At 37.6% G+C, this 13,430-nt stretch overlaps 1 protein-coding gene across 2 annotated transcripts in view; it reads right to left on the reverse strand.

Moving 5' to 3' along the window:
• Positions 1-263: 263 nt before the first annotated feature.
• Positions 264-13,430, reverse strand: part of LOC137648698 (acetyl-coenzyme A transporter 1) — a 117,721-nt gene continuing 104,554 nt past the window's right edge. For both annotated transcript variants that reach the window (XM_068381733.1, XM_068381732.1), the window contains exons 9-12: positions 10,136-10,320; positions 9,065-9,185; positions 8,702-8,920; positions 264-2,795 (exon numbers count right to left, since the gene is read on the reverse strand). In XM_068381733.1, the coding sequence (XP_068237834.1) occupies positions 2,625-2,795; positions 8,702-8,920; positions 9,065-9,185; positions 10,136-10,320 (696 nt within the window). In that variant the 3' untranslated portion in view covers positions 264-2,624. The remainder of the gene's footprint in view (positions 2,796-8,701; positions 8,921-9,064; positions 9,186-10,135; positions 10,321-13,430) is intronic.

Here is a 13,430-nt window from a genome sequence, read left to right on the forward strand (position 1 = left end):
CGCTGTAGCGGCTCATCCCTTATTGGCGAAGGAATTATCTAAATGGAAGACGACCTGTGAATAGTGGTTTTCACACGCCCTATCTTTATACACGACGCCCTTAGGGTGCTCGCGCGAGGGTAGTAACCTCTGCATTCCATGCTTTAACTTTCTCTGGTATATTTGGAAGTATTTATATCAGAAAAGTGACAAGAAGGACCTTTTCACCGGGCATCACAGGTCGACCCAGAAATGTATCTTACAAGGTTAATAAGTACCGAGGCTATAGGAAAGATAAACTAGTTTAATGCTCAAAATAAGACTTTAAAGAGGTGGAATGTAATGTATGTTTAAATGCTAAAAGGAAATATACCTTCACGCTTACATTGGTATGAGGACCACCTACCTTTCAAAACATTTATCTGGAGATAGGTGAATCACAAAATCATTACCATACAGAGCAACAAGTATGCTCTGACTGTCGCATAGTGCATTATCACAGATGGCAGATATCCTGGATGCTTTTTGTAATGGTCTGAACTCTTCACTTCAAAATTTCAAGAAACAGTTTTCATGTAAATGTGGTATAAATATAAACTTTATTCATCAATGCGAAGAGGCAGCTTTTATAACTTGAATTACCTTTTAGTGTTATGTAATAACATAAGAATAATTATTGTTTTATCCATTTATAATGAATGAGATAGGAAGGCATTGAATCAAAATTTTCATATTCCTTAGAATTCACAAAATAAAAACTAAAATTATCTGTTGACTAGTGTGCTATGTTCATGGAAAAAAAAAAAAAACATTAAATCATGCACTACTGTACTGTATTGCAGAAGAGAAATTAATATTGAACTAATGTATGAAGTTCCTTCAGCTTAGCTAGAATGTTATTCATGACATAATCTCCCAAGATATTCACAATATGGATCATTTAAACAATATTTCAGAGCACAATATATTATCGGATAATTCACAAAATTACGAATTGATTTTACTAAATTGGTATAATTTGATGACAGATAAGTATAAAGTTTATGAACGAGTATATGGAAATATGAGTCATATAATAAACCAGATCTTTGTAATAAAAAAGTATAAAAATGTATGCTAGAGATCATTCTTACCATAAGCACAACCTAATACAATATAATAAAAGCCTTATCATCAGAAATGCCTTCTGTTCACAAATGCATTGCAATATAAAACTCAGAAATTAAAATTCAGAACATATTAAAAGGGAGGAGATTAACTAGCCTAATGAGCTGTCCCAAATGCAGAGCTAATATTGGCTTCCTTTACAAAAGGAGTAACTTCAAATGCAAACATTGTGGACCTTACATATACAGAGATATTTATTAATATCCAACTACCTCGATCTGAAACATGGTAGATTAGTCTCTCTTTAATGTACTGTAAGCTGTTAAATCCTACAAACGGCTAATGAAATATTTGTGTCACCACTCTCAATACTGAAATATACAGTAGTCAGCACATTGCATTTTCTTTTCAACAGTCCATAGCTTGCTTTCCTCGGGAATAAAAACACAATCATTATAATACCAAAGACCCTCACAGGGAAGAAATTAAAATCTATTTCCACCTTATTTACAATATCACAGTCAAAATTCCAAAAGATATACTGTAGTCATTATTCTATTACAAATGTTATTAAATTCACTCATTAAATTTCCTATTATGTCATGATTCATATTAAAATTACAGTAACAGCCACAAATAACACCATTAAAGAAACCTAAATTCACTCATTAATATTACACATTGTAACTTTTGAATTACTGCCATGTGTATAAATTTTTATATCAAAATAATGTAAGGAATCGCACAACTCCCTGAGTAGACACTTTATTGTAGTCTTTTGCTAGTCTAGTTATTACTCATACTATAGCACTCCAAGCATGCATTAGAATAACATAGGACTGTATAAGTGGAAACTGAGGTAGCCTTGTAATTTATCTGGTTAAACTAATATATCAATTTCAGTAATAAGTAAAATTTTCATAATGTATTGAAATTCACTTCAATAAACTTACCAGTGTAAGCAATAACAAGGCTACAAGAAAATTAACATACCTTCAGTCATTGACTCACACATTATCATACTTTCAACAGGAGCTAAAAATAAACAATGTGCACATTATTTTTTACTTACTTTCCGGAATTCTAAAAATAATAACTTGCTAATTCAATGGAGCGTTGTCACTTGAAATACGAATACTGTACTAAAAAAAAATAAAATTTCAAATATGAAAACTTCAGGTAATTTCTGATGGTCCAATTCTATTACAGATCTTTTGTTCAGTTGGTTACATAGAAAAGCATGAGCACAGAGAAATAGGCAGTAAGAAGGATTTACATTTCCACCTCTATAGAAAATAGAGCCGAGGACAAAAAATTAATCATGCAAGAAGTTGAAGTTATTTATGTTTGTGAATGAAAATCAAACTTTATTGAAGCACTTTAACTCAAGCGAATAAACTATATTGAAGACAATAACTTACAATTCACCAAAACCAATTTTTGTGCTTGAATGTGAAATATCAAAAATTAAATATTTGCTAAACATCTAAAGATGTAATTATATTTTTCCAAATATATTTCTAATTGGAGGCTCGGTGTCAGTCTCCTCTCTGCATTACTGCCCACGACTCCAAGGGTAGATTCTGCAGCCTCTTGATGACTGGAATTCCCCACTGCATCCACAGAAACCCTACAACTACTAGAGCAAAGCTTTCCAAGTAATACCCATCGATGTCAGTGGTGCATGTGCCTCCTCCATCTTCACATGCCTGAAAGTAAAATTATAAAAATCTATTTATATAATTCAGTGACTTATAACTGGCAACATTTGTCAGCCATAAAGGTGGTATAGAAAATATTTTTTACTGGTATAGTCTAAATGAATAGACCACACGTGAGACCTAACAATTAATTTAAAGCTAGAACCATTCCAATTCAACTGATTACTAGCCTACATAATCCTATAAGTTTTAAGCAAATAAACATTTTCTAAAATCAGTTTAAACTGCAAGTTAAAAATCTATAACATATGTGAATATTATACACAAAAACTCGGAATTTAAAAATAAAATACTGTTGGCTCATCTATGGGATTTGTTAAAGAAACATTAAAATTGCTAATCTATAAGTAATTTGTATTTTTTCTTGCAATACAAACCCAGTTCATTTAAGTAAGGAAGGTGTTTTTGGCGCGAGCTGGATGCCTTTGAATTGTTCAATGAGCAGTTAAGCAACAGAAGGGAGTGAGGGCTAGGAGCTCCACCTCACACCTGTCAAAATCTCTTCACTTATGACCTTTCAGCTCAGGACTGAGTGGGGTGCTTGTGGAGTGATTTAACCTAAAGGACTCAGGTTTGTATAGCTACAAAATATACAAACTACTTTGAAAATTCATGATTTGTTCCTATGTGAAATACAAACCATTGTCCTTTAAGAAGTGAGACTCACTGTTTGTAGTGTCAGAAATCCTATAGGAACAGAACTGGTTAGATCTTTTTCCTCCCTGGAAATATCGATCTATCTGGTCTTGTTCGATAGCAAAGATGACTCCAGTAATCTTGGGATGAATGGGCAAATAGAGCCTGGGCTGTCCAAGAAGATTAGTACTTGGTCAAAGAGTGATCCCTTTCCCCAAAGGGAATAGCAGTCTTGAATAATATACAGTACCTGACTTATGATGATCAACGGGTTGGTATATATTCTACCATCCTCCCCCTTGTCTATATATTCCATCATCCTCCCCCTTGTCTATGGATGATGGGGGAGAACTCTAGGTTCTAATGAATGGAGCTCAGAGGTGTAGTTTGCCAGCATCAAGTCAAATCCAGCAAGTAATACTTTGATGGCTTCATTCTAAGAGAGGGGGCAGAAATAAGAGCCAGTCATTCCTCCTCCATTCCAGACTTACTGTACTTTTATCTGTTACTAGACAAGATGCTACTGTTCCATATGGGATCTGGCCATACTAACAGCCACCAGAAGACCAAGCGCAAAGGCGTCAATGGACTTCTGGGTACTCCTGTAGATTAAAGGCTGTGAAGGTGGTCTGGTGCACAAACACACACCAACTTTCAACACCTGGCTAACTGCAAGATTCCTCTAGAAAGCAAAGATGAGGCCTAGTCATGACTTTGTGAGTTCTGGTCCAAGCTGGTACCTTGGTGTATGTATCATGGATTGGCTCATGAAGTCTGAAAGAGATTGTGTTCTAGACACCTCTCTCTTGGTTCTGCCAGTGCTTAGGAAGAGTTGCTGAGACTTGGTCTGAGGTGTCAGGTCTTCTTCAGATAGCACTGCAGAGCCCTCACAGGACACAAAAGCAAATCCTCTCCATACCACTAGACGCTTCACATAGAGAGGGGATGGAGAAAAGCTTGAACCTGGGGTCATGCCCCAACAGGTTCTGAGTTTACCCATGAGCCCTGCCACCAAACTAAAGAGCTCCTTCCACCTTTCAGAGTGGGAGACTAGGGCAGAGCAACGAAGTAACTCTTCTAAATTCTTTGCCGATACTAAGGCAGCAGAGTCATGAGGGTCAGAAACTAGACTGAGGACTTCTCAAAGCCTTGGACAGGTAGGCGTGAGAGCTTTGAGAAAGAGGAACATGTCCCCCTCTTGGCCTGAGGTGACAAGATCAGCAAGACTATTCAAAAGTATTCATGAGCAAACCAACTTCTTTGAAAAAGAGGTCTATTCCGTTACATTAAAAGTCTGAGCTGTAGCCTTGAAAGCAGCAACTTAGAGGAGCGTCTCTCAGCAAGGAGGATGAGGAAATCTTTGATCTGCTTTAGAAATGATTCAACCAGAGGAGAATCCCGTCTACGACATTAATCGTAGAGGATGCCCAGGGTCAACCTGAGTCGCAGCATAATCCCCACACACTAGATTAGCGGACAGAACAGGGTTGAATGGAGGAAGGGAGTAACCATCTATGTGATCCCATGGGTGTTGGAAGGTGACTGCAAACAGGGTCCATCGGACTAGACTGGGGAACAAAACATGGGGAGTTCCTTGTTTAGCTGTGTGGCAAACAGATCAATCCCTGGAGAACCTCACGCACAAGAACTTTTCTATTATGCCAGGATGTAGGGATCACTCTGACCCTACAACCCTCCATTTGTGACTTAGTGTGTCAACTAGTCCATTCCTCTTGCCCACACAACACTATGGCTGTCCCTACATGCATCTTCTTCGTCAACTCACTTAACTAGATATAAGCAACAACCCACCGAATGCATCCTCAACGTTCTTTGAATGCTTGTAGCGCTAAAGTTGCTAGCCTCAGGACTTTGAAGAGTAGATGCTTTTTCTTCTGACCACAACCCTGAGACGACTAGGTTGATCATTCGTGCACCCTTCTCTTTTGAGGTATCTAAGCACAGTTCCATGTCAGGTGGAAGAGAGTTGAGTGGGACTCCCCTGTGTGGGTTCCTCATTCAGCAGACAGGCAAGACCAACCCAAGCTCCCGTCAGTGCTGGTATGAGGAGGGATGGAAAATCCAAGGAGACTGACCAGTTATTATTCAAACAGTACCGAAAAGATCTCTAGCGAAGGCAGCCGCCTGAACGAGGTTCTACGGTGAGGAAAGGTGACTGAGAAGATTCTGCCAATGCCGAGCAGGTAGTTCTGTGTTTGAAAAAAAATGGATGCACTACCTCCTTGGGCTGGCTGATGTAATTGTATAACTGACAGAGTCTTCCTGCTATCATGTTTACCAGCATGCCCAAGTGCTTCAACCTTGTCTTGGGCAAGAGATTCAACTTTTTTTCTCTTATCACAATCCCCAGATCATGAGAAAAGCAAAAATTTGAGCTTGATCCTGTAGCAACTGCTCCATGAAGGAGGCAAGAATCAGCCACCGTAGAGATATATCCACAGTTGCATCCTTTGCTAGTGGCTTAAAGCTACTACTAAGGTGAACATCTGAATGAACACCTGAGGAGCAGTATACAGTTTGGAGCCCAGAGTCCTGAACTGGTACAGTACATTGTATCTTAGAGGAGGAAGGGAGATACAGTACAGTACTTTCTAATGGGCTGCTGCACGAGGACTGAAAGTACATGTGCTTCAGATCTACTAAAGCATGAAGTCTTCCTCTCAAATGAAACTCAGCACAGATCACAGTTTCCATCGTGAACTTCATTTGACCCACAAATTCCTTCCGTGGCGAGAGGTTGAGGACCATTGACTCTTCCACCGGGAAGAGTCTACTGTAGATGAGGTAGGGGATGTATAGATTAGATTTTTATAGTTGGGCAGATAGAGAAATATTTAGTAAAGGGTAAGGAGGTATCTTTGGCCTTTATGGATCTGGAGAAAGCTTAGGATGGAGTTGATAGGAATGTGATGTGGAATGTGATGAAGTTATATGGAATTGGTGGAAGATTGTTACAAGCAGTGAAGAGTTTATACGAAGGCAATAAAGTGTGTGTTAGGATAGGTTATGAAGCGAGTGAGTGGTTTCCAGTGACAGTGGGGCTGAAATAGGGATGTGTGATGTTGTCATGGTAGTTCAAATTTGTTTGTTGATGTAGCTGAAAGAGAGATGAATTCTCCAGTACTTGGTCGAGGACTGAAACAGATAGATGAGAGTGATCATGAAAAAAGTTGGGGACTTGGGGTCCACATTAGACAGACTTACCATGCATTCTTATGGGAAAAATTGTGTTTCGTATATGCAGCATTTTTCATAAACTAATTAATCATAGATAATGAATTTTCTTACGATACCGATCCTTGGAACCATACATGTGAGTGCTGAAACCTAACACCAAGCAACCTTCAAGAAGGTCTGGGCTCGATGTAGCATTACTCCTCCATGAAATTATGCAAGGGAATCATTAGGTGTTCTGAGAGACTCCTAATGATCAGTTCTCCTGTGACTTCTTCGATGACGTCTTTGGAACTCTGCACCAGGCAAAGTGAAAGCAGTAGTGGAGAAATCATTCAAGAAGGGAGTAGAAAAAAGGCGGCAGCCTTCTTCCACATTGACGGTGATTATTCTCAGTCTATTCAAGAGTTGTTAGAACTGAGGTTTCTTCCCACAATGGGACAACTCTTGGAAAACACTCCTCCCTACACAAGACCCCACAAAGGTAAAAGATGTGAAAACACCTCTATCAAGAATCAGGCTCTTCCTAGGGTTGTATGCTCCTATATTTCTCTCTGCTAAGGAGCGACACTCGGCACTCACACAATACCAAAGGTTTCTGAGACTCGCACTGTCTCCCAAAGTGAGAGAAATGGCAGGTTACACAAACATAACTGCTAACAATCGAACTTCATGATGATATCTTCAACTAGTTTCAGTTCTTCTTAGAAAAGAAGACTCAGCAAAGAAATGGTGGGGAGAAAGGATAACCAGAAGCTCATCTTTTCTAAAGTAGCGTTGCCAAAAACAACACTCTTACAGGGAAGAGAACGCAAAGTCAGGTGTACTCTCCTTTCGACGTAGCATCACTAAAATCTAAGGTAGACTTCCTTATGATAATGTAGTAGATATCAAGACACACGAGAGATAGGACAGCAACAAACGGAGCAAGTACACTGGATATCGACAGCTAACCAAAAAACTGTAACACAAATAAAGTTAACAAGAATTACAGTATTGTATATCCTTGGGTCTAAAATCCTTCGAAGACAATTACAAGGACCTATTACATACTGAAAGAAACAGCAAATGATTAAAACAGCCAAATGCGGACACTGAATAGTACATGTCAGTAGTCATTGGTGGCCGAAGTGGAGGTTGCTCTACCTGTCAGAAGGGTGGTGGTTCCTACTACCTAATTGACCAACAGCTCTTCCAGCCTCGCTGAAGTCGTACTACAATCAATGGTCAATGGTTTGTATTACGTGTAGGAACAAGTGAGAGACAAAGGGTACAGATATATATTTAACAAAGACAATAATTACACTAGTTGTATCTTTAAAAGAAAGAGAAGAACAAAGAAAGTCAGGATGAAAAATAGCAGATCCATGGAGAATCTCATGTTGCAAGTTACAATGACAAACAGTTGTGCAAAGCTAGATGGATCACAATAGATTCCACAGTGCATGGCCATTAGCTGCTGAGTGTTTTTTTAGAACCCAGGAGTTATTACCTAAACCTTCATTGATAAATGTTTTGAATGATCTGTTGCTATGAATAATTTCTCTTGATGCTTTACCTCAGGTAAATTCTTTCCCTAAAGGTTGTCTGACTGATGATAGAAAAAATAAAGCTCAATTTAAAACTTTGGATCTACCTAGATTTTTCTACATTTCCTTCATAATTACAGTATTAACTCGAGGCACTATGTGATACAAAGTGGCTGCATTTATCCATTATGTATAGTATAATGACACCATGAGTCCTAAGAAAATGGGAAATTTTCAGCTAATAAAATGTTAAGAGTACTTAATGCTGTACTCCAAGCACATGTATCTTACGGCAAATAAACTAAAAGTAAATTGATACAATTTTTTCATACATGTGGTTACAAATATTTTTTAGTTTTGTGTATTAATAAAAACAAATATAAAAGTAGTAGATGAATAGACCTCTGCAGTATTTATTCACTAATATTTGAAGGTCAAAAACAAGTACCAAATCCTAAGTAATTCATGAACCAATTTCAAATTTACCTTCTCATGTAGCCACAGATATTCAAGGATATATATAAATGTACTCACCAATTTATCTTCTGCCTTATTGCAAGAAAATATATTTTCAACCCCTGAGCAAGACTTCCATGTTATTTCCGAGACATATCGCAGGGCTACCCAAGAAGGCCAATTACCACCTAGGTTCGTGAAGGTGTTGAGAAGCGTCATATATGTTCCTCCAACAGATGAATCACTAATACGAGCGAAGAAAGCCATTACTCCCACAAACATACAGTTTACAGTGATCTGAAAGGAATGAAAATACATTTAAACAGTTTAAGTATTTTAAGAAAGTCTTAAGAGTTCATAAGTTACAGTAGAAACATTTTGATGACAATATTAAAAAAGTAATTTTTGAAGGTTAATAATATGACAATAAATAGAAATTACCTGATGCAGTAAGTAGATAATGACTATGAGGCCATAATAGTGAAAAGGGTACAATCCATCGTCACCTCTGTACGAAGGAGTGATCCATACGAGGCCAGCAAACAGCAAGCCAAAGATTAATCTGCATCATGGAAAACAAAAGTACAGCTACAATACATTAAAAGGGGTTTTGTTGAAATCTGCTATAAAACAACGCCAATTGTTTTCTTGAGATTTTCCCCTATTGGGCTACTCTATACTGCTTCCTTGGTCAGCTGCATTGCTTTCTTCTCTCTTGTCCTTGAAACCTTACTGTCATTCATTTTGAACTGTGAGTGTGTAAATAACTCTGTGGTTTGGGTAAACTACTGTGAAATTATTGTGGTCTTGAAACTTACTAACCAAGGGCAATTCACATACAGTATACTGTTAGAGTAACTAATTATAAGGAATATAAAAGGAAGTTGGTTCAAGTTTGACACAAAAATGGCCCAGCTACATGCACAATATGCAACAGTCAAATGGAAAATTCTATACCAAGGTAGTGTCTGATAATACTCTAGTGGATATTCCAAATGTTTTCTCAAGACTATACTGTATATTGTAATATGTTTACCTACTATCTATCTATCTGCCTTCAAATTTATAAATACTGTACTGTACCATGTAATTTACTTCTTTCGTCCTGTATTTCAATACCTACTACTGTACATTCAGTGAAGTCATATAACATTTCAAATTAAAGGAAATTTATACATATTCTGATTTGACATACAGTACACAATTTAATTGATTACTAGATCTCATTAGATGTGTACCATTGCATGAAGAATGCAGTATATGAAAATAATAAGATGGACACAACATTAAAATAGGCATTTCCTGTGATAAAGCATTTGCAAGTTTCCTGCAATATACTGATGATACTTAAAGTGTTAGATGAATAAAAAAAAATGGCATTTAAAATACTAGGACATTTCAGAAACATTTAACTTTAAAAGATGGCATTTAAAATACTAGGGCACTTCACAAACATTTAACTTAAAGTGCACCAAAGTACCACCGACAACTAAATAAGGAAATCATTTTTACCTGAGGGAATACCCAAATATAAAAGGATTCATGGGTCTTGGTCCGGCTGTGTAACGGGATATGTAGAGCGGAAGGAACACTTGGACAGGAGTGAGGGGGATTGACAGCAGTGCCAGTCGGTCTTTAGGCACTCCAGACTCGGTTAGTTTTAGCGCAGTTAATGAATCGGCTGCAGCGAACCCAATCTGCATTGATCATTACACACACAACTAGGAGTCATTTTTGTAACATAATATAAATACAGTACATATATGAAGAATACTGGAGTAACTACAGATCTACAGTATATTAATTTCAATATTTTCAAACTCAAAGTAAAAATAAGAGTATTTGGTACCAATAGTTTCTTACAGATATTTTAACAGCAGCAATAAATTTGACCCTCATATGTGATCTCTCATTTCATCTATATAAAATAAAACTGCATTCATAACTTCTTAAGACTTTCACCTTAGCCAATAACAAAAGACAAAACAATTCTGTAATCCTAAAAAAAATCAAAATCTAACTTAACCATCAATAAAAGAAAATACTACTGTAATCCAAAAGAAATAAAAATCTAACTTAACCATTAAAAAAAAGTTCTGTAATCCTAAAGAAATCAAAATCTAACTTAACCATTAACAAAAGACAAAACAGCTCTGTAATCTTAATAAATAAAAATGCAACAACCATTAACAAAAAACAAAACCGTTCTGTAATCCTATAAAAATAAAAATCTAACATCCATTAGCAAAAGACAAAACAGTTCTGTAATTCTAAGAAATAAAAATCTAACAACCATTAACAAAAGACAAAACAGTTCTGTAATTCTAAGAAATAAAAATCTAACAACCATTAACAAAAGACAAAACAGTTCTGTAATTCTAAGAAATAAAAATCTAACAACCATTAGCAAAAGACAAAACAGTTCTGTAATTCTAAGAAATAAAAATCTAACAACCATTAACAAAAAACAAAACTGCTCTGTAATCCTAATAAATAAAAATCCAACAATCATTAACAAAAGACAAAACTGCTCTGTAATCCTATAGAAATAAAAATCTAACAACCATTAACAAAAGACAAAACAGTTCTGTAATTCTAATAAATAAAAATCTAACAACCATTAACAAAAAACAAAACCGTTCCGTAATCCTATAGAAATCAAAATCTAACAACCATTAACAAAAAACAAAACAGTTCTGTAATTCTAATAAATAAAAATCTAACAACCATTAACAAAAGACAAAACAGTTCTGTAATTCTAAGAAATAAAAATCTAACAACCATTAACAAAAAACAGGCCAGTTCTGTAATCCTAAACATAAAAATTTAACTTGACCATTAACAAAAGACAAAACAGCTCTGTAATCCTAAAGAAATCAAATTTAAAACCATAATTTTAGTAGCCCTTCTTTTGTTAAAAGCAACATTACTTTTCTTAACATTACTCACATACAGCAATCTTCTTTATTCAGCCTACTTTCACTTTTACTGCCATACAAGTCTTTCTTATTCCTTACTTGTCTTCACATTTTTATCAGCAAATTTCAAAGCTTTTCATATCCTTTCCCTACTTTTTCTCATCAACTTAATAAAAAAATCATAAATAGTGTCAAGTGTAAATGACACTGTCAAAAGACAAGACATTTATTTTATTTGAGAATTAGTACCTAAAAGGAGAGTGTAAAGTGCCAAGGTCTGATATACAAGCAAACATAGTCATTATGCTTTGTGAGATCTACTTCCTCTAAGCAAACTTCCTCTAAGTGAACTTCCTCATCTTATCCACTTATCTTATTCACTTACAGTCTTACATTAAAGGAACAAAATGCAAAGTGCAGTATATTCTTTGCACTTATCAAAGGCTGAAAGAACATTCCCCAAAAGTATAAGACTATTACTAATAAAACCAAGTTTTTTAATTAGAAATAAAAAAGATGACAAATTCGAAGATAATTTGTATTTTTCCTAACCATACAAACCTTAGCTATTTACATTGGGTTTACCTTTTAGCGTAGCTGAAATGGCGAGCCATTAGAATTTAACGAGGGTGTATTACCCCCGCGCTAGTTAGCGGGGGGGGGGGGGGGGGGGGGTAGGGGAGTGGTAGCTAGCTACTCCTCCCCCCCCTCACACACCGGTGAAGCTCACTTTCACTTAGAGGTAGGACTTGTCTTGGGGGACAGGGCTGGAGGGCAAATATGTGTAAATAGCTAAGGTTTGTATGGTTAGGAAAAATACAAATTATCTTTGAATTTGTCATTTGTTCCGTAACCGAAATACAAACCACGCTATTTACATTGGGTGACTTACCCCTTAGGTAGGGTGGAAAGTCCCCAGCCATACTGGCTTTGGCTTTACACGGGGACTCAGAATCCGAGTGAGTCGCACTCGAGAAAAGGAGTCCCTGCACCTCACAAGTTCCTTGCTCCGCAAGGAACCGTGTGGCCTACATAAGCTTGTATGTGAAGGAAGAAGTGTGACCCGTCCTAGGCAGTTGACCTAGAGTTCCAGAAGGAACTCTGGGTTAGGACGATCCCAATACCACCTCGTCAGGGTATGGGGGACGCGACAGTATTGATTCAATACTCGGAACACAAGGAAGCATGGTTTACCTGCAGAGGTTCGAGGTCAGCTATGCAGAGACCAGGATGCTGCTTCCCCGTAGAGGGGATGATGAAGAAAGAAGGGCCAGACATACTTCTTTTGTTCATGCAGACTAAAACCTGATAACAATGCCCTCAACCTTCTGCTACCTGTCCAAAAAGGAGCCTGAGGTTAGACCAGCTGTTGTGTAGCCACCACAGAGCGATAGAAAACGTATCGAAACTCCTGTGGGTCACGCCCTGCAGGAAGCGGGCTGCGAAGGTCTTTAGACGCTTCCAGACTCCAGCTTGTAGCACCTGCGTCACAGAGTAGTATTACTCGAAGGCGAGGGACGTTGCGATGTATCCAACATCGTGCTGTAGGGCGACGTGACGGGGGAGGGTCTGGAGACAGGTCGAGATGAATGTCCTTGAGTCCGAGCTGAAGAGGTATACTGGTGACTCTCCCCCGTGTCCTCCTTGTGCTCCCAAATTGGCTGCAACTGATGACAAACTGCAGCTGTTCCCAAAGCTAACCCCTCGATTCCTTTACTGGCAATAAGAAGGTTTTGGGACATCAGATACAGAATGGAGACTCGAAATCTTGAAGGAATTGGACCGAAGGGCCGGGACCCCAAGATTCTGAGTCTAGCCAACAACTCAGGAGCGAACCTGAATGTTGCCTTCCCCCCTTCCTTAGCAAGGGTGGAGTCGTACGAGACCAA

The sequence above is a fragment of the Palaemon carinicauda genome, chromosome 10 (assembly GCF_036898095.1).
Source record: "Palaemon carinicauda isolate YSFRI2023 chromosome 10, ASM3689809v2, whole genome shotgun sequence".
Lineage (NCBI taxonomy): Eukaryota > Metazoa > Arthropoda > Malacostraca > Decapoda > Palaemonidae > Palaemon > Palaemon carinicauda.